Source organism: Berghia stephanieae, chromosome 4 (genome assembly GCF_034508935.2).
Source record: "Berghia stephanieae isolate SIO BIC M18660-M18661 chromosome 4, UCSD_Bste_1.3, whole genome shotgun sequence".
Taxonomy (NCBI): Eukaryota; Metazoa; Mollusca; class Gastropoda; order Nudibranchia; family Aeolidiidae; genus Berghia; species Berghia stephanieae.
The window spans coordinates 63,036,673-63,056,900 of NC_088363.1; the positions used below are offsets into that span (position 1 = coordinate 63,036,673).

The 20,228-nt window shown below is 36.1% G+C and overlaps 2 protein-coding genes across 25 annotated transcripts in view; one reads left to right on the forward strand and one right to left on the reverse strand.

The window, feature by feature from the left end:
• LOC144970992 (uncharacterized) overlaps positions 1-10,684 on the reverse strand; it is a 47,903-nt gene extending 37,219 nt beyond the window's left edge. The window contains exon 1 of the mRNA XM_078911269.1: positions 10,575-10,684. Coding sequence (XP_078767395.1) covers positions 10,575-10,633 — 59 coding nt within the window. The 5' untranslated portion in view covers positions 10,634-10,684. The remainder of the gene's footprint in view (positions 1-10,574) is intronic.
• LOC144970990 (uncharacterized) overlaps positions 5,396-20,228 on the forward strand; it is a 74,941-nt gene continuing 60,108 nt past the window's right edge. For 16 of the 24 annotated variants that reach the window (XM_078911243.1, XM_078911247.1, XM_078911254.1 and 13 more), the window contains exons 1-2: positions 5,500-5,617; positions 14,181-14,592. The gene's annotated coding sequence lies outside the window, so the exon portion shown is untranslated. Of the gene's footprint in view, positions 5,618-8,934; positions 9,249-14,180; positions 14,593-20,228 lie in introns of those variants that run through there. The other 8 variants (XM_078911258.1, XM_078911245.1, XM_078911261.1 and 5 more) reach the window with 7 other exon arrangements.

The following is a 20,228-nucleotide window of genomic DNA, read 5'->3' on the forward strand; positions in this document are numbered from 1 at the left end:
AAAGCTAGCGGATGTTCTTGGGGACAGATGACAAATAAATGGCTTCCAACCGAGAAAGATGGCGTTCCACAGTGTCAGCTTTATGTACTGATCAAGCACCAAGAGGATAAGTAACCCCATTGATGTGCAAAGTTCCATGACATTTTCAATATACGATCTATAAGATTATAATAAAATGCAGTCTTTTGCCAACTTTTCAATATACAAGCTTTGGTTGGAAAGTGTATTAATTTATAGCCTAATACCACTCGTGTGCTCGGTCAAACAGAATTGCCTGCGACTTCTAACAATTCGTAGAATTACGAAATTTTGGCTCCAATTTCAGAACTTCTTAATCATATAATCAAAGCCATTAAAACGTATTGAAAATGATATAAGACTTCATAATTTTAAGGATTTCGAAGTGTTATTTAATCCTTGTGATGGTAAATTATTGATCCATAAAGTTAACTATAGCGACTGCTATTTTTATCTCCTAAAAGCTACAAATGATTTAATTTTCTAGTAGGCAGGTCTGGTCAAACAAAATGCATTTGTGACCCGTCGTGCCAAAACGGTACATACAATACCCCAGGAAAGTCGGATGCTTGGAATCGACTTTTAATGGAAACTGATAAAATCCCAGTTAAAATGAGAATCCTTATTGATGAGTGAGAATTGTGGTTCTATTTCCAATAATTTCAGAAAATACACGTAGATCTATTTAAAATTCCTCAATTCTAGGATTTTAAAATTAAACTCAAACACGCCCATCTAGTTCACTATGTTTAAATATTGATGCTATGCATTTAGGTAAAAATTCACAACATCAGCCAGTCGGATATACTGTACCAACACACAAAACTATGTGTAACCTTGAACGTTTATAGTCTGAATGATATTATTTAGTGAGAACTAATCACCAAATGGCTTTCTAAAACATTAACAAATAACTGATTGAGCCCAACAGATAGATAGAGAGAGAGAGAGAGAGAGAGAGAGAGAGAGAGAGAGAGAGAGAGAGAGAGAGAGAGAGAGACACGCATTCTATCGCCATGTTTCATTTCAGTTCCAACAACTTGCAGTCACGATTCAAAATCGGTTGCCAAGGCCTGGCTAAGCATGACGTCATTAATTTACATTATTTCGTAATATTTTTTAAAGGAGTTTATGAAAATTATTGTCTGGCGTCGATGGCAACAGAGTGGTACTATGTACAAAGTCAAGCTGTAACAAGCTTGGTCAGTTTCAGGTTTGGTGACAATCACCTCAAAACTGGTCCAGGGTTATTTCCTTCTACAATGTTCGTTTACTCTTTACTCACATTGGATAATTGTAAGATATTTATTAGAATGCCATTGACAATGAACTTACTAACATATTATTTTATGTCAATGGATAATGTAACATGACATTGGATATTATATGCATTTTTTTGGTAATTTGGGTAATCGAAACTCTCGAGTGTATAAAATTGGACATGTCAAATGAAAGTAAATAGCGAAAATGATATTCTACTACGAAAATTGACTATGACACTTATTTATTGTGCATTAGATATTTGATAATTTTAAATCGTGATTATTTCACCCCTCTCCCTAAATAGTAACGGGTAATGATATCATGTTTACAATAATAACTTTTGACGTCAGATTATCAAGCGTAAATTTCACTAAAAAATGAGATTCTTTAAAAAGAAGCATCATTTGAATATTTTTGAAGATGTCTTTTATTTAAAGATGACGAGATAGGAATCGATTGATGGGTGGAATAAATAATGTCTTACACTCTTGCATTTTGGAATTCGAACTTTGTTCCCAACGTGCATTCGCAAGCTCGTGCAGCGGTTGGGAACACGTCCGGAATTCCAACTAGCAAGAGTGTAAGAATAGTATATTATATTACACAAAATTGTCAGATTAACAATGAATAGTGTTTATATAACTTTAAAAAAATAAATTGTATCGACGCATGAAACTTTCATAGAGCAATTTACAGGTTCTTAAAACCTATGAGTATTAATAGCTCTTAAATGATTCGATAAGATACGATACATAGAGTGCACAAGTACAAAAAAGAATACTTGCCAGATGACTTGTATGGCATGAAAACGAAAACTGGTTCCATTTGCGGGGGAATAAAAAAAAATTGAGCTTTTATAAAGCGCAATATCCACTAAACGTGCTCAAAGCGCTTTACAAGGGGTCCCTGGCCAACAGCAACACTTCACATGTAGGACGAGACATGACGCCTGTTAGGCGATAATACGATGTTATCCGAGAGAGACAACGCTGTAAACGGTTAGGTACTCATTTTACACCTGACTGCGGCGAGAGAATGTGAGTAAAGAGATTTCTCCAAGGACTCAACTGTGCGCCGAGCGAGGCTCGAACCCAGGACCTTCCGATCAGAAAGCGAGTGTCATACCACAAGACCACATAACCGTACGATATTGAATATAATATATGAATCTTTGTGTTAACTTCGTTTCGTTATTGTGGAGAAGTTTCTTGACTTTGTAAAAATCTTGGAAGTTAGAAGTCCTTTTCGCTTCAATGCTAAAGTTGGATTTCTGGACCGGTTCACCCCGACATTGTACCAATTCGAGACGATTTTGGTCACAAATGAAAGCGCATTGAGCATGGTGAAAGTTTTGAAATACTATTTTTAATATGCACGTCTATGTTTATTTCTATAGTTAAATGAATCAAAGGGGGAAAAAAAGTAATTTGTTTTGCGCTGTGGAATACTAGAATACACAATCATTCCATTAGAAAATGAATATTTAATTTTGGGTGTGACGCCATTTTTAAAACAAAGTGGAACGAAATGGAACAGCTTGCCAATTCACTTTCTCACAACAAATAGAAAAGAATTATTGAAGAGGAAATTGGTAGTCTGACAAATTACCATTTTATTTCACTACACCAAATTTACCTATAGCTGTAAATGTAAGGAAACAGAACAAATCAAAACAAAACAAAAAAAAATGATTAAACAAACCAAACAAAATATCAAAATAACTCCCATTAACATAACGGAACCTCCCACCATCCCCCCCCCCCAAAAAAAACAACAAAAAAAAAAAAAAAAAAAAAAAAAAAAAAAAAACAAAAAAAAAACAAAACAAAAACAACAACAACAAAACAAAAAACAAAACAAAATAAAACAAAACAAAACGAAACAAAACAACAACAACAACAAAAAAAACCCCCCAAAAAACAAAAAAAAAAAAAAAAAAACAACACACACACAAAAAACAAAAACAAAATAAAATATAATAAAATCAAATTTAAAAATCGCGTTCTACAACAGAAGACATCCAGATTTTAAGGTTTGGATTTACAGAAAAAAAAAATCTTTAGTGCTGATTCGTGGTCGGAGTCAACGCGTTTGGGTAAAATACTCACAACATCCGCCAGCCGGATATAGCGTCCCAACACACAAAACTGTGTGTGACCGTAAACATTTATAGTCTGAGTGATGTAATTTAGTGAGAACTAATCATTAAAATGGCTGTCAAAAAAAACCCAATAACTATGAGTTGAGTGACGTCAATTTTATTCCACCTATATCGACTTGAACTCATGTGTACGTGTAATAACCCATATTGTTGTGGGCTTATTGTTGTAATGGAAATACTCTCATGTAGGCCCATGTAGCTTGAGTTTATCCCGGTTTCTATAGTGTGAAACGGACAATAGCGATTGCTTGCTCCTTTGGCTAGGACGCTAGTCTAACGCAAAATACTTTCCCCTAGATCTATCAGACCCGGCTACCCAATCACTGTTGTGTGGACAAGGAGAAGGGGGGTGGGGGGGGGGGGTCGTTCGGAAAAAAAACAACTTAAATTTAATTGGGGATCGATCTCGTTCCCTTTGCGTCTGAAGCGAGAGCTTTACCAACTGAACTATCAGTACCCCCCAGCACTCTCAAACCAACGCAAGATATTATCCATTGCAAAAAAGTTGAATCATGCCCATAATTCCGGTCGATTATCAGACCTGCAAATATGTGCACGTCGGTCTATATGTATTCATTTGTCAATTATTTAGATTCTTTACGTACTGATATATTTAGGATAAAATGAAAAAAAAAAAAAGCAATTGTCAAGAGTTTTTTTTTTAAAACCTAGGATGTGTTTATTTATTTATTTATTTATTTATTTATTTATTTATTTATTTATATACTTATTTATTTATCTATTTATTTATTTATTTATTTATTTATTTATTTATTTATTTATTTATCTACTTATTTATTTATTTATCTATTTATTTATTTATTTATTTGAGTTGGATTAAAATGTCAAACTGGCAGCCTAGAGCCAATGTTCAACGGAGAAGGATGGAGATTTGTAAATCTCTGACCTTGAGTAATATTATTTTTATAATAATGATTATTCATAATATATATCCATTTTTTAAAAGGAAAAAGATAATTCAAACGTTATGTTTCATCCACGCGAACGAATTCCTGATTTAACTGAAAGCAAATAGAACATTTGCTTTTATCTCTGACAGGTATCGTTAATATGTATATCGTGTGAGGAAAGTGTGTTTGATTTATTAAGATAAGTTAATGAAAGTGATCGCTGATAAAGTAAACACATGAAGAAAAGTAAATATAATATTAAATAAATTTACATACATATGTATACATGTATTTGCATGTGAGTGTGAGTGTGAGTGCATTTACATGTGCGTGGGTCCGCGGACTTGAATGACTGAATGGGAAAAGGTTTAGGGAAGGGAAGTATAGAACGACTGAAGTTAACGACTTTCGGCTCTTTGTCATCGTTCTTAGAAAGCCAGTTAGGTGATTAGTTCTCACTATAAACGTTAAAGATTACTAATTTTTGTGTGTTGGTAGGTATCATCTGGCAGGAATATGTGAGTATTTTACTTTAACGCGTGGCATGAATAGGAGAGAGGAAGAGAGAGAGAGAGAGAGAGAGAGAGAGAGAGAGAGAGAGAGGGGGGGGGCCACTAGATTAAAAAAAATATTTCGGAAGCAGAGATAGGTGGACCTCTCAACCGGAGCAGTAATGATATAGTAACACGAAAGAAGAGGAGAGAAAAAAATATGCAGAGGCGGTCTAGGCGAGCGTGGCTGCCAATACTGACAAGCCACACAACGTAGAGAACAGACGGGTGAACAGAAAGATGAGAGGGAGGAAGAGGAGAGAGGAATGGAAGAGGTTTGAAGGGGGGGGGGGGGGGGGGTGAGGGCGAACCCGAGGAACGAACAGCCAGACGAGACGGGGGTTTGGAGATAAAAAAGTAGTTGTTAAAAAAAGCGAGGATAAAAAAAGTTATAGAGGGTGGGGGGGGGGGGGCTATAGGGGGAAAAAGGGGGGGGAGGGAGGATGGTGGTGGTTTTTGTTGGCTGTCGAACAACGGGAAGGACGGAAGGAGAAAAGGAATGAAGAGGCCGGCGGGGAGGGCATGGGGGGATAGGGGTGAAAAAAAAGGGAAAAGCACGGGCTCATCAAGGCAGTTCTTTTTTGAGGCCCTCTTTCTCGCACGTATAATTTTTTCCCTGGTTGCCTCTTGTGACTGCACTGTCTGTCTGGTTGGAATGCGAAGCTTCCCTCTACTTTTGGCCTCGACTTCTTTTTCCATTTTCACGAGCTGGGGTTCGTATTTTTTAATACTCGTTTTATCTCCACTATTTATTTTGTCGTTTGCTTTCTATTGCCCTCTTTTGTTTACAACTTTTTATAATTCTCTCTTTTCTCACTTCATGCCTTGTAATAATGTTATCATTTTTTTCTTTTAACAAAAACAAAAAAAAAAAAAATTGCATGGAATTTAATCTATAAGACATGTGTTATGAGGTTATTATTGTTATTAGAAATGATTAATTTACTTAGTTTCTGTCTAGACCTTGTCGAGTCAAGGTTTTTTGATCGTGCAGGATAAAGACGATGATACGATAATGCAGCCTAGATAGCCAACCTTTGGAACTTTATCAATGGCTTTTTGTTTTCAAGGTTACCAGGCAATAAAACATTTTGAGATACCTGATAATGGTTCAATTGTTAGAATGTGTAATTGTTGGCCATTGATCAATGCGTTATAAAAAATAAAAAGGAATGCTTTATGCCAGAAACACTTGCGTTAATAGTTTAATGTCGTTCTATTAATATTATTGCTGTTTATTTTATAAAATACTCTGGTCCTTGATTACAAAATGATTATTAATACATATGAAGTTGAGTTCTTTGGCATTTTATTGTTAGCAAGATTAACATTCAAGATTAAGATGAATTGTACCCTATACTACCTACGTTGGTCGTTAGTCGTTATAAACATGATTCATATTTCCTAGATTAGATTCTTTAGTAAAAACATGCTTTTCCCACGTTCCAGAACATGATTATTTGTGAATATTACCATGTTTAATATATCGCTCAATGAATACATAACAAGAAAGTAGCGTGATTAAAGCCATGTGACTAATTAGTTGGTGATTGATAGTTGTAGGAGTAATATGTACAAATGTGACTTATACTAGAATATATATTATGTATGTATGTATGTATGTATGTATGTATGTATGTATGTATGTATGTATGTATGTATGTATGTATGTATGTATGTATGTATATAATTACACTAAATCCATATTATGTCATTAGAAAACCACTCAACCCGTCAAACCTTTTTTTAAAAAATGGGAATATATAGCTAGAATGAAAATGGGGCTCACGCCTTACCACATAATTGACAATCAGAGATATGACTTGTTCTTATCATATTCAGTCTTTAAAAAATTATATCCAGACGTTCCACATGTTACAAATATTAGCTGTTTTGCCATTAAAACCGTGAGCATTTTACTGATTTTTTAACTGATAATTAATAATTGAATCAAAACAACCAGAGATCCAGATAATGAATTGAATATTTTTGTGTGTGAATACATTTAGCTTATTTTAAACAAAGATTAATACACATTAGAGAAACTGGTACCCAAGATGAATGTTTGACTGAGGGGTCTTTCTTATTTTTAATGTTTATATCGAAACCAACTCAGCTTACTGGTCCATTTAGTTGATTGGATTAGCTGGAATGAAATTGACGTCACTCAACTAGTTGTTATTGTTCTTAGCCAACCATTTTTATGAGTAGTTCTCACTAAATTCTATCAATAAGATGATATAAACGTTCAAGGTTTACGTGTTGGTACGTTCGATCCAGCTTGCGGATAGTATTACTAGTTCGAAGTTGACGTCATTCAGGTCTTTGTTATTGTTTTTTGCCATCCGCGTTTATGAGTTCTTCTTACTAAACTATTAACCTGACTATAAACGTTCATTGTTCCACAAAGTTTTGTGTGTTGATCCGTTATACTTCCGGATGGCAATGTTGTGAACTCCTTAGCCAAACGCATACTATCTATTGGCTAAACCCACAGCAAACAATTGCATGACTGTTGGTTGATGTTGTAAATGGTAGGTAGATTGTAGATAGATAGAATGCGAATGACTCATTCAACTGTTTGTTGTCATTAACAACAAATTACCTCTAACAGATCCTAAGTAGTTTAGGATGCACATACGTCTGTGTAACTGTCATTCAGGATTTGTCATTGTCTTTGTGAATCAATTGCATTCTATCAGTATATTCTATATTTTTGTTAGGAACGCAACTTTTGTTTATCTTAAACAACAATATGACTCGGATTTGAAAAAATGAAATCACAGTATTGATGCTATCCGTTTAGGTAAAATACTCACAACATCCGCCTGCCAAATTAAACATACCAACACACAAAGCTGCGTGTAACTTTTAACATTTATTGGAACTATGTTGTATAGGTAAAATACTCACAACATCCACCAGCCGCATATAGCATACCTTTTATTGGAAATATGCATTTAGGTAAAATACAACACCCACGAGCCGTATATAACATACCAACACATACAACTGTGTGTAACCTTAAACGTTTATATTAGTCTGAAAGAATTAAGTGAAAACTAATAATTAAAATAACTATTTAAAAATACTAAAAAGATCTGAGTGACGTCAATTTCGTTCCATCTGTAATCCGATTGATTTAATTTGGTAAGAACTTATCAGTTACAGGCTGTCAAAATCAATAACAAAAAGCTAAGTGACGTTATCTTTGTTCCTTCAGAACCTACTATGGAGCAATCAAATTATAATATAAATATTGTGCGCTTGGCTGAGAAATTCACATTGCCATCCGGAAAAATAACGGACCAACACACAAATCTATGTGTAATATTGAACGTTTATAGTCTGGTTAATACAGTTAAATGAACTCATGAACATGGGTGGCAAAAAACAATAGCAAAGGCCTGAGTGACGCCAACTTCGTTCTTTCTATAGATAGTATGCAGATGACGTCACTCAGGCCTTTGTTATTGTTTTTGCCATCCGCGTTTGTGAGTTGTTGTCACTAAACTGTATTAACCAGACTATAAAAGTCCATGGTTACACAGAGTTTGTGTGTTGGTCCGTTATACTTCCGGATGGCAATGTTGTGAACTCCTTGGCCAAGCGCATTCTATCTATACTTATAGATAGTATGCGCTTGGCTAAGCTCATAACATTGCATTCCGGAAGTATAACGGACCAACACACAAAACTGTGTGTATCCATGAACGTTTATAGTCGGGTTAATACAGTTCAGTGAGCATTACTCATAAACGCGGATGGCAAAAAACAATAACAAAGACCTGAGTGACGTCATCTTCGAACTATCTATAGCAATTGTTTTTCTTTTTTTCTTTTTGTGTGTGTGTGTGGTGGGGGGGGAGGGGGGGGGGGGGCTCTGTGTCAGATTTAACACACTTTACACATTCCGAAAACACAAAACAGTCACTACGCTGGGCTTGGCTACTCGTTGTAAAATATAAATAACCCACAACAGGAGGCAGCGATAACGACACGAACAACTGGTCCGCGACATGCTACAACTGACTTCAACTATCTCGATAGTCATCGATTAGTGTTTGTTATAAATGACAAGTATCCCGAATGAAGAGCTACCCTAGACATGGTGTGCTATAGATATCTCTGCTTTTCTAACACGCTCCCAAAAGGACACACACACACATACACAAAACAGCAAAACAATGTGCCCTTGACTCCACGACTTCGGTTATTTGGATTACTTTATTATTTGTTATGCATTTCAACGACCGTTCCTATGGCCAATCTTGTTTATTCTATCACAGTCAACTATCACCATTGTACCCAAGACTCGATTGAAAAAAAAAAACAAAACAATAGGTATGTCAATAACAGTAACAACATCACCTGTCGCCTCACTCATTGTGTAGGTAGATACATTAATTTTGGCACTTTAGGCCTATCTAACCTTGCTCGACTCCAGTCCTCGTAACACAAGTTTTTTTTACGACTCATTGACAGATTATTAGCATGGGTTGTGTTCTATGATTTTGATTGTTTTAAACTGATCGTTCAGTGCTGTGTAAAGGGAGAGAGAGAGGGAGAGAGCGAGAGAGAGACAGAGAGAGAGAGAGAGAGAGAGAGAGGGGGGGGAAGGAGGGAGCTAGAGAAAGGTAGAAATAGAGAGAGAAGGGGAGGGATATATATATATATATATATATATATATATATATATATATATATATATATATATTATATATATATATAGAAGAGAGAGAGAGAGAGAGAGAGAGAGAGAGAGAGAGATGGGGGAAAGAGGGAGGTAGAGAGAGGTAGAAATAGAGAAGAGAGAGGGAGAGGGGGGAGGAGGGAGGTAGAGAGAGGTGACAGAGAAAGATGGGAGAGAGAGAGAGAGAGAGAGAGAGAGAGAGAGAGAGAGAGAGAGAGAGAGAGAGAGAGAGAGAGAGAGAGATATCACCGTTTACTGACAATGGTCGTCGTTCCATACGCTTCGGGTAAATTATTAGTCAATATGATTACAACATGAAAAGTTGACTGGAGTTTAATTAATAGGATTATGAAACTGTTATAAGAAGAAGCGTTGAATTCAGAAAAAGACCCAATAGAATCATGAAAGAAAGAGGTTTACCAGTTATAGATAGAACGAAATTGACGTCACTCACCTGTTTGGTATTGTTTCACCAGCCCTTTTATCAGTAGTTCTCACTAAATTCTATCAATCAGACTATAAACGTTTAAGGTCACACATTGTTTTGTGTGTTGGTACGTCACATCCGGCTGGTGGATGTTATGAGTTTTTTGGATAAACGCAATGCAAATACTGGTAAAGGGTGAAAACACATTGGTTGGGTTGATGTTCATTTTCATGGCTATTCCTTATCTCGTTTCCTCTTTTCTTCATTTCGCTGTTATGTGTTTATGTAAAATACAACATCCGCCAGCTGGATATAACGTAACAATACACACAAAATGTGTGTAACACTAATGTTCATAGTCTGAGTTATAGAATAAAGCGAGTACAAATCATTAGAATGGCTGTCTATAAACAAAATCAAAGAGCAAAGTGACGTCAATTTCGTTCCTTCTATGAATTTCAACATTGCATCATTAAAATCTCAAACACCGTCACAAAAATGCTTATTTTGAATTAGTCAAATAGTTACTTTTTACTTTTTAATTACTTACTTTATCTTCGTGTGAATCAACTGCACATAAGACCGACAACCATCACGGTCTGCTGCCATCTTGACATCTGTCCCAACACCCACTTTTGCTTCAGGATCCGTCTCCACGTCTTCAATGGTCTCCTGCCTCTCTCCATTGCTCTCTTGGCGTCCATCTTTGGGCGACTGCTATCTCCATCTTTTTCTCTTAGAAGAGATATGCAAGCTCAAGCAATGTACTCTACTCTTCATCAAGTCACTGAATGGTGTCTGGCCAAAATAACCTCAGGTATCGTCCTCCAGAACTTGTTTTTGAACGTGTCAAGCTATTTGCAGATGTACTTGACCAGCCTCCATGTTTCAGCAGCATTTAATAACTCTAGTATGATGTTGTTGGATTTGGAAAAAAAAAGATCTTAGTTTTGGTCTGTATCTTCTTTTACTTCTACCTACAAATATTTCCTAGAGACCCAAAAAGCCCTCCAGGTTTTCGATAGCCTCTGTCTTTAATTTTAAATCTAAACGGACTGTGTATTCTTGTACTCGAAGGGCGATAGACAATCTAGTGTTGGAGATCAAATATCATTGGGCCACTGTTGTCATTCATTGTGTTGTGAGAGGTGTGTATAAAATCATCCCTCTGTTAGATGTTTTGAGTTTATCTGCTAATTTACGTTATGAATTGTTAATAGTAACTAGGTTGTTTTCATTTTCGGCAAAATCCTGATGAAGCGATTATTTTTGTCTGTCTTGATAGAGACGTCCTTTCCCTCTTTCGTTTACTCTTTTTTCCCATTTTATCTAAATCAATCGTTTCATTTTTCCCGGCACTTTAATGACCCATGTGTGTTGCAAGTGCCGTTAAATCTCTTTTTACCCCCCCCCCCCCCGCCCTTTCAAACAAAAAACCAAAAAAACCCCAACAAAACACAAACAAAATAACCTAAAACAAAACATCAAACGCCCAACAACAAAAAAAAAAAACGAAACAAAACAATGTATATAAATGAAAAGATAAATACATAATAACAAACAACCAAGACCTGTCTTGTTCCTGGCAGGAGTTCATTATCTCCTCTTTTGTCATTTATTTGAGACATCGGTAACAAAAAAGAAAAGTCAGCATGTCGTACGTATTGGTGCTGCCATCCCATTACAACGAGATTTCACTGTTATAGATAGAACGAAGTTGACGTCACTCGGGTCTTTGTTATTGTTTTTTTTAAATACACGTTTATGAGTAATTCTCACTAAACTGTATTAACCCGACTCTAAACGTTTTAGGTTACATATAGTTTTGTGTGTTGATCCTTTATATTTCCGAATGGCAATGTTGTGAGTTTCTTAGCCAAGCGCACAACATCTATATGCACTTGGCTAAGAAGTTCACAACATTGCCATCCGGAAGTATAACGGACCAACACACAAAACTATGTGTAACCATGATCGTCTATAGTCTGGTTAATGCAGTTTAGTGAGAATTACTCATAAACGCGGATGGCAAAAACAATAACAAACACCTGAGTGACGTCATCTTCGAACTATCTATAGATTTTGGATAAGTCGAAGTCTGATACGTTTATTCATACTCACATCTTGTGATTTCCTTTTCCCAGTTACTCTTCCATGTAAATGCTTTAATTAATTATCCAACGAAATTGTCCCCAGTTTCGTCACGAAAAAAAAAAAGAAAAGAAAAAAATAGATAAGGAAGGAAGGAGAGGAAAGAAAATGAGCTGACTTTGAAGCTTTCGTCAATATAGATAGAATGCGCTTGGCCAAAGAGTTCACAGCATTGCCATCCGGAAGTATAACGGACCAACACACAAACTCTGTGTAACCATGAACTTTTATAGTCTGGTTAATACAGTTTAGTGAGAACAACTCACAAACGCGGATGGCAAAAACAATAACAAAGGCCCGAGTGACGTCATCTTCGAACTATCTATACACAATAGGCTACAACAGTCGTGACGTCACTGCCCTCGTCATGATGCAGAGTAACTTAGTAACTGGTTCTAAACTATCGGAACAATGGCGGACGCCCTTATGAAATATTTCTCCAACGAGCATAAAAGTGTATTCTGAGGAGAAAAACATTTTAAATCTGATCATGTTTTGACTTTTATACATTCTGATCACACGATATGTGAAAACGTTCTAGCCAGCATGAAGAATAAAAAGTACGAATTTTCTTTGTTTAGAAACAAGCTGCTCGTTGCTGGACGGACGTGACATCCGACTATTGAATCCAATTAATTAAAATTTTTAAATTTCTAAAATATTTGAAACTTTTGCAACACTTTTATTTATTTCGGACCTCACTTGTAACTACGATACGTTTACTATGTATTGCTCTTTATGAGTGTGTGAGAACTTGAACATATGCCACTAGGGTATTACCAGGACAGGATTCGTAGTCGTTGTTTATGTTGAATTGAAAAGGAGTAAGGTAGTCTTTGAATTACACGGATAATTTAAAAGATTAGAATTAGATTTTTTATTTAGTCACCCAACGTAGGTTACATGCCTATCAGCGGGATAGTTACCAAACCGTGTGTTAATTGAGAATAAGGTCGTATGGTCTGGTGTAAGATAAAGATCTGAACAAGTGTATATGAAAGGTGCCAGACAAAGCGAGACAGAAAAATACAAGAAAAAAAAAAACATCCCAAAAAATCAGTCTTCCTGGAATGGGGATCAAACCTCAGACCTTCTGATTCTCGACCAGACGTTCTACGTCTCTTTTTTTTCTTTTTTTTTTCTTTCTCCATACCAGAATAGTTCTAGATAGTTAAAACGAAAACTGGAAGAGTCACGTGATTTAGTTATTGATGGTATCAAAACAAAACATTTACATTGCGTCTTTTTGCTGTACGAATCTTTGAAAGTTGAATTTCGCCATGTACTTTAAAGGAGCCCTTGTTTATTCTTTTCTTTTCTTTCCCCTTTTTCGGGTTGGAGATATAATTGTTGAATTTAACATGGAACAGATAAGAGTATGCGATTATAGATAAAGTTTTAAAAATTATTACATCTACTCCGCGTCGGGCGACTAAATAGAGCCCAGACTATTAACGTAAAGCAAAAAAATTGTCCATTTGATTTCCATTTTACTATGGCGCGGTAAAGGTAAAAAAAAGCTTTTACTTATCAAAGTATCAATTGCAAAACATATTTCATTTTTAAAATGTTATTAAGAACCGTTCCTTTGACTTACTTTTGCTGCAGTGATTAATAGATGATGACATTGTTAGCAGTCTGGGTAGTTCTCTTTAGTTGCATCTCAAATCTTTAGCGCTTCGTCTATGGTCAGGCCTTTTCTTCAAGTCCATGCTCTTTAGTCTTTAGACGAAATTACAGCAGATACGTCATTTTAATACCATGTATCAGCTTTTGATTAAAATAATTTTGGTTTTGAAATAGAAATCTGTGTTTTCGTTACAAAATTCCATTATTCATTATTTTAGAGGCCTTTTAAATGTGGCTTTAGGAGCCACGCTTTGCTTTGATCCCCCCCCCCCCCCCTTTTTTTTTTTTCCCCTAACACACACGCTTAAGCATGAGCGCAACACTTTCCACCAAATAACTTTTAACAAGAGGTTTTTTTTTTCATTTTCTTCTTCAGATCCTGCAAAGAAATCTCATCCATTTCTCGGATACGGCACTGAGACATATAATATATTACCCTATTTAACACTGCCAGAGTGATAATAATAATTATATTAATTATTGTTATTGTTGGAGTATAACTCACTACCGACAAACTACACAGTCTGACTGACAAACCGTCAACGATTATGAATATTATTGGAGGTGGATAACCATTCATTTGCTTGACGTTTTACAAAAAAATCGGATACCGTGCTTGAGATGTGTTTGGTCATAATAATGTACTGAATGAGGTGGTGAAATGAGGAAGAGAAAGAAAGATGGACGACGATCATCTCAGTCATAATAAAATACTCTCACCAATATCATCATTATTGGCACAGGAGTGTGTCGTTTCACTCAAATTGTTTTACCTGAATCTTGTAATGGTAAGTCTTTTTTAATATATTTTTATCTTTCCTGCCCCTGGAGTCGAAAATGTATTAAGTTGCCGCCTCTCAGGTCTTCTTTTTATTGTTTTTTTTTAGACCTCCATTTGGGCGATTATTTCTCAGTAAAGCCCTTTTAACAAACTATTGATGTCATGCGTTTAGTTAAAATACCCATGATATCCACCAGCCGGATAAAACCTACCAACACACAACATTTGTGTAACTTTAAACGTTGATTGATAGAATTTAGTCAGAACTAATCATTAGAATGCCTGTCTAAAAACAACAAAGAGCTGAGGGACGTCAATTTCGTTCCATCTATAAACTGAGACTTAAATGATAAATCGAAACAAGAAGTACTTTGCGCATGCAATGTCAAGGTAAACATAACATTTGAGTATAGATAGAATGAAGGTCTTTGTTATGGCTTTTTGCCTTCCGCGTTTATGAGTAATTCTCATTAAACTGTATTAACCAGACTATAAACGTTTATGGTTACACATAATTTTGTGTGTTGGTCCGTTATACTTCCGGATGGCAATGTTGTGAACATCTAAACCAAGCGCATACTATCTATTTTTTGCCATCCGCGTTTATGAGTAATGCTCACTGAACTGTATTAACCTGACTATAAACGTTCATGGATACACACAGTTTTGTGTGTTGGTCGTTATACTTCCGGATGGCAATGTTATGAGCTTCTTAGCCAAGCGCATACTATCTATAGATCGAACAAAGTTGACGTCACTCATATCTTTGTTATTTTTTTTCCATCCATGTTTATGAGTTGTTCTCAATTCTTAATTGTATTAATATAAACGTTCAAGATTACACATACTTTAATTTGTTGGTCCGTTATACTTCCGGATGGCAATGTTGTGAGTTTCTTAGCCAAGCGCTCAACATCTATTGATGGTATGCGTTACCTTCAAAGTTTACAGCCTGTTTGAGAAATTATAAGTAATCACCCAACTGGTTACAAATAGACACGAGTGAGAGGATGCTAACCGACTTGACATGCCCTGATCTCGATTGTAGCCATCGTTAACTTATAGATAGTTCGAAGATGACGTCACTCAGGTCTTTGTAATTGTTTTTTTGCCATCCGCGTTTATGAGTAATGCTCACTGAACTGTTTTAACCCGACTAGAAACGTTCGTGGATACACACAGTTTTGTGTGTTGGTCCGTTATACTTCCGGATGGCAATGTTATGATCTTCTTAGTCAAGCGCATACTATCTATATATAGAATTAAGTTGACGTCACTCGAGTCTTTGTTATTGTTTTTTACCATCCGCTTTTATGAGTGATTCTCACTTGGTATGAACCAGATTATAAATAGTATGCGCTTGGCTTAGAAGCTCACAACATTGCCATCCGGAAGTATAATGGACCAACACACAAAACTATGTGTAACCTGAAACGTTAAAAGTATGGTTAATACAGTTTAGTGATAATTACTCACAAACATGGATGGCACAAAACAATAACAAAGGCCTGAATGACGTCTTCTTCGTTCTATCTATAGATAGAATGAAGATGACGCCAATCAAGCCTTTGTTATTGTATTTTGCCATCCGCGTTTGTGAGTGATTCTCACTAAACTGTATCACCCACACTATAAAAGTTCATGGTTACACACAGTTTTGTGTGTTGTTCCGTTATGCTTCCGGATGGCAATGTTATGAGCTTCTTCGCCAAGCGCATACTATCTATAAAGGGTAAAGGTTACAAATAATTCTGTGTATTGGCAATCCGGAAGTATAAGGGGCCAACACACAAAACTCTGTGTAACCATGAACGTTTATAGTCTGGATAATGGATAATACAGTTAAGTGAGAATTACTCATGAACGTGGATGCAAAGAACAATAACAAAGACCCGGGTGACGTCAACTTCGTTCTGTCTATAGATAGAATGCGCTTGGCCAAGGAGTTCACAACATTGCCATCCGGAAGTATAACGGACCAACACACAAACTATGTGTAACCATGAACTTTTATAGTCTGGTTAATACAGTTTAGTGAGAACAACTCACAAACGCGGATGGCAAAAACAATAACAAAGGCCTGAGTGACGTCATCTTCGAACTATCTATTGTCTGACACCGACCAAAAAATGATGTCAAAAGACACGTCTTTGGCCACAAAAAAAAAAAAAATTAACAAAAAATACCCAAACAAATCGTGAGTTGTAGTTAATAGTTCAACCAATGGGATCACTTGTTTCCTTGAGCACTACTCACAACTCATTAGAAGCTGAGTTGTCGTTGGTAGTGCTAAAGGAAACAGGTGACCTCATTGGTTGAACTCTTGAATACAACTCACGGTTTGTTTATGTGGTCTTGTGCTGGGTTCGAGCCTCGATCTGCGCATAGTTGAGTCTTTTGAAAAGACTCTTTACTAACATTTTCTCACCGTACTCAGGGGTAAAATGAGTACCTGGCCTTTAACAGCGTTGTATCTGTCCGAATATTGCCTAACAGGCGTCATGTCACATCCTAAACGTTAAGTATTGCTGTTGGCCAGGGACCCGTTGTAAAGCGCTTTGAGCACGTTTAGTGGATATTGCTCTGTATGAAAGCTCAAGTTTTATTTTAGATCTTTGGGAACAAGCAGACGCATAGTACGATCATAGTAACCCTCTGTTCATGCCAAGCTAGACTTCACTTATCGGGATTTATCACACAGTTTTGACTCAACATACTTTTGAAACCTACAACGCTACACTTTTATAAAAATTAATGCCATGCCATGATTAGGTAAAATAAGCACAACATCCGCCCTCCGGGTATAATGTACCAACACAAAACTTAACCTTGAACGTTTATAGTCTGATCGATGTAATATAGTGAGAACTAATCATAAAAAATGTCTGTCTAAAAACAATAACAAAGAGCTTGTAGTAGTAGTCGTGGTAGCCTATGGCTACACCTCTAAATTGAAAGCCGCCAATTCGGCTAAAGGGCATAATGAGTTCAAAGTGGCAATAGTTTCAACAATCACCCCCACCCCAAGATCCTGATCGCTTTTCACAATTTTGACAAAGACGAATGAAAAAAACCCCAAATTGAACAACGTCCAAAAGAAAGAACGAAATTGACGCCAATCAGCTCTTTGTTATTATTTTTAGTCAGTTTGTTAGTGATTAGTTCTCACTAGATTATATATCAGCCCGACTCTAAACGTAAAAAGCCCACAGTTTTCTGTTTTGGTCTGAAACAATATAGCTGGCGGATTTTGTGAGTATTTCACCTAAACGCACGGTATCAATTGCCTTCTTCCCACCTCTGTGTCAAAACAACAAAACATACAAGTAAATTGCGGGCTTACTGATTCGGCAATTTGGCATGTCCTAAAGGTCGCTATGCTGCTGGTCGAGTCGATTAACTAGTTAACTGCCGTAATCTGGAAAGACACGCGTTAAAAACCTGGGACTTCGCGAGGTCCCAGATTTTAGAGTCTTTGGCAAGATGAGGGTAATTTAAATCGATATATATTTGAAGGACACGTTTTCTGGCCAAATTTTTAAATACGAGTTTTCCCCCGAGTACGGCAGGTAACTGTTTATTTAAAAAAATTAACAATATTATTTATCTTTAAACTGGAGAAACGATTACTTCCTGTTAAGATAGGCATGTAGCATTGAAGACAGTGTGGTGTAATATTGTAAATGTAAAACCCCCCCCCCAAAAAACAACAAAAAATAAACGAGCATTTATCTAGCGCATTATCCACTAAACGTGCTTAAATCGCTTTACAAGGGATCCCGGCCAACAGCAACACTTAACGTGTAGGACGGGACATGACGTTAGGCGATAATACAATTTTTTCGGACAGAGATAACGCTGTTAACGGCCATGTATTCATTTGACACCCGAGTACGATGAGAGAAAGTGAGTAAAGAGCCTTTTCCAAGGACTCAAATATGCGCCGAGCGAGGCTCGAACCCAGGACCTTCAGATCCGAAAGCGAATGTCATACCACAAAACCACATAGCCGAAACGATAACTTTATGTTAAGATAGGCATGTAGCATTGAAACGACAGTGTGGTGTCAATATTATAAATTCAAGTTATGAATTGAATTTTATGAATATCGAGCATTTACCGCTTCACTGTCGGTAGTCTGGTAAGATCGATTTAAATGGCAAACACTCTCAAAACTGGAACCTCGGCGTCAATATTTGATGGACTTTTCAGGCTAATTTTGATGTGTCTTTCCAGACAACAGCGTTTAACTGGTTAATGGTGATCGCGACCAACCGCGAGACGTACAAGGGCAGTAAGGACAGCACATTACCACAACACATAATAACGTTTTAAAAAAAAGTAGCTACTACCGCCTGCTGTGTGTGTAGTAAGTAAAGCAACTATCGCGATTATGGTGATTGTTATGTGTGTATGTCTGTCAACCCGTGTATTTTGACGAAGAGAAAGAATAACATTGAATGGCCTTCGGTGGAGTTACATGTCGTATTGTATTGTGTTAAGCTTTCGAAGTAGAAGAAATGCAAATGCATACTGATCTCTCTCTCTCTCTCTCTCTCTCTCTCTCTCTCTCTCTCTCTCTCTCTCTCTCTCTCTCTCTCTCTCTCTCTCTCTCTCTCTCTCTCTCTCTCTCTCTCTCTCTCTCTCTCTCTCTCTCTCTCTCTCTCTCTCTCTCTTTCTATCTCTCTCTCTCTCTATCTATTTATCTCTCTTTCTTTTCTCTCCCCTCCTCTCTCTCTCTCTTTCTCTCTCCCTCTCTCTCTCTCTCTCTCTCTCTCTCTATATATATATATATATATATATATATATATATATATATATATATATATATATATATATATATATATATATTCTTAAATGAATAATAAAAACTGATAAATCCTTCTAGACAGTGAAAATTGATATCATATGAGATTGAAATATATTTATGGTTGATTTGCCATAACTGATATTATCATTATTAATTATGATTTTGAATAAATTATTTATTGTCAGTAAAAGCCACATCCGCATACATCTTTTATACAAAAACAACAACTATAACAACAAAAAAAAACCTATCAAAATAATAATGAAAAATGAAATTAAGTAATGTATGGTTTCTTAATAAAATCAGTAAACCCTTTTAGGCTTTTCAGCGACATGAGAATCTTTACTGTAAATACGGTAATTACATATCAATTAAATACTAACTGTTTTACATAAAAATCGACATGTCTTACAGTTTTAATAAATATTGGGGTTTATGTACGAGAACATAAAACAGGTCTGAACAAGTCTATGAAGCTGCGAACTTTGTTGTAATAGTCTCTCAAACCTATTCAAATCTGTCTCTGTTTTCATATGCTCTGGCAGATCATTCCACGAATGCATGATGATGATATAATGATAATGATGATGATAATTATAATAATTGTGTTGAGGATGATGATGATGATGATGATGATGATGATGATGATGATGATGATGATGATGATGATGATGACGGTGATGATGTGGATAGGTCAAATGGATTTTTTAAAAATAAAAATAATAATGAAGAGTAAATTGTCATATTCATACAATATGGCTTTTTCACAGAATTGTCTTATGTATATTTTCAACATTTAAGAGTGATAAAAAATGCGTATTAGAACGATTAGT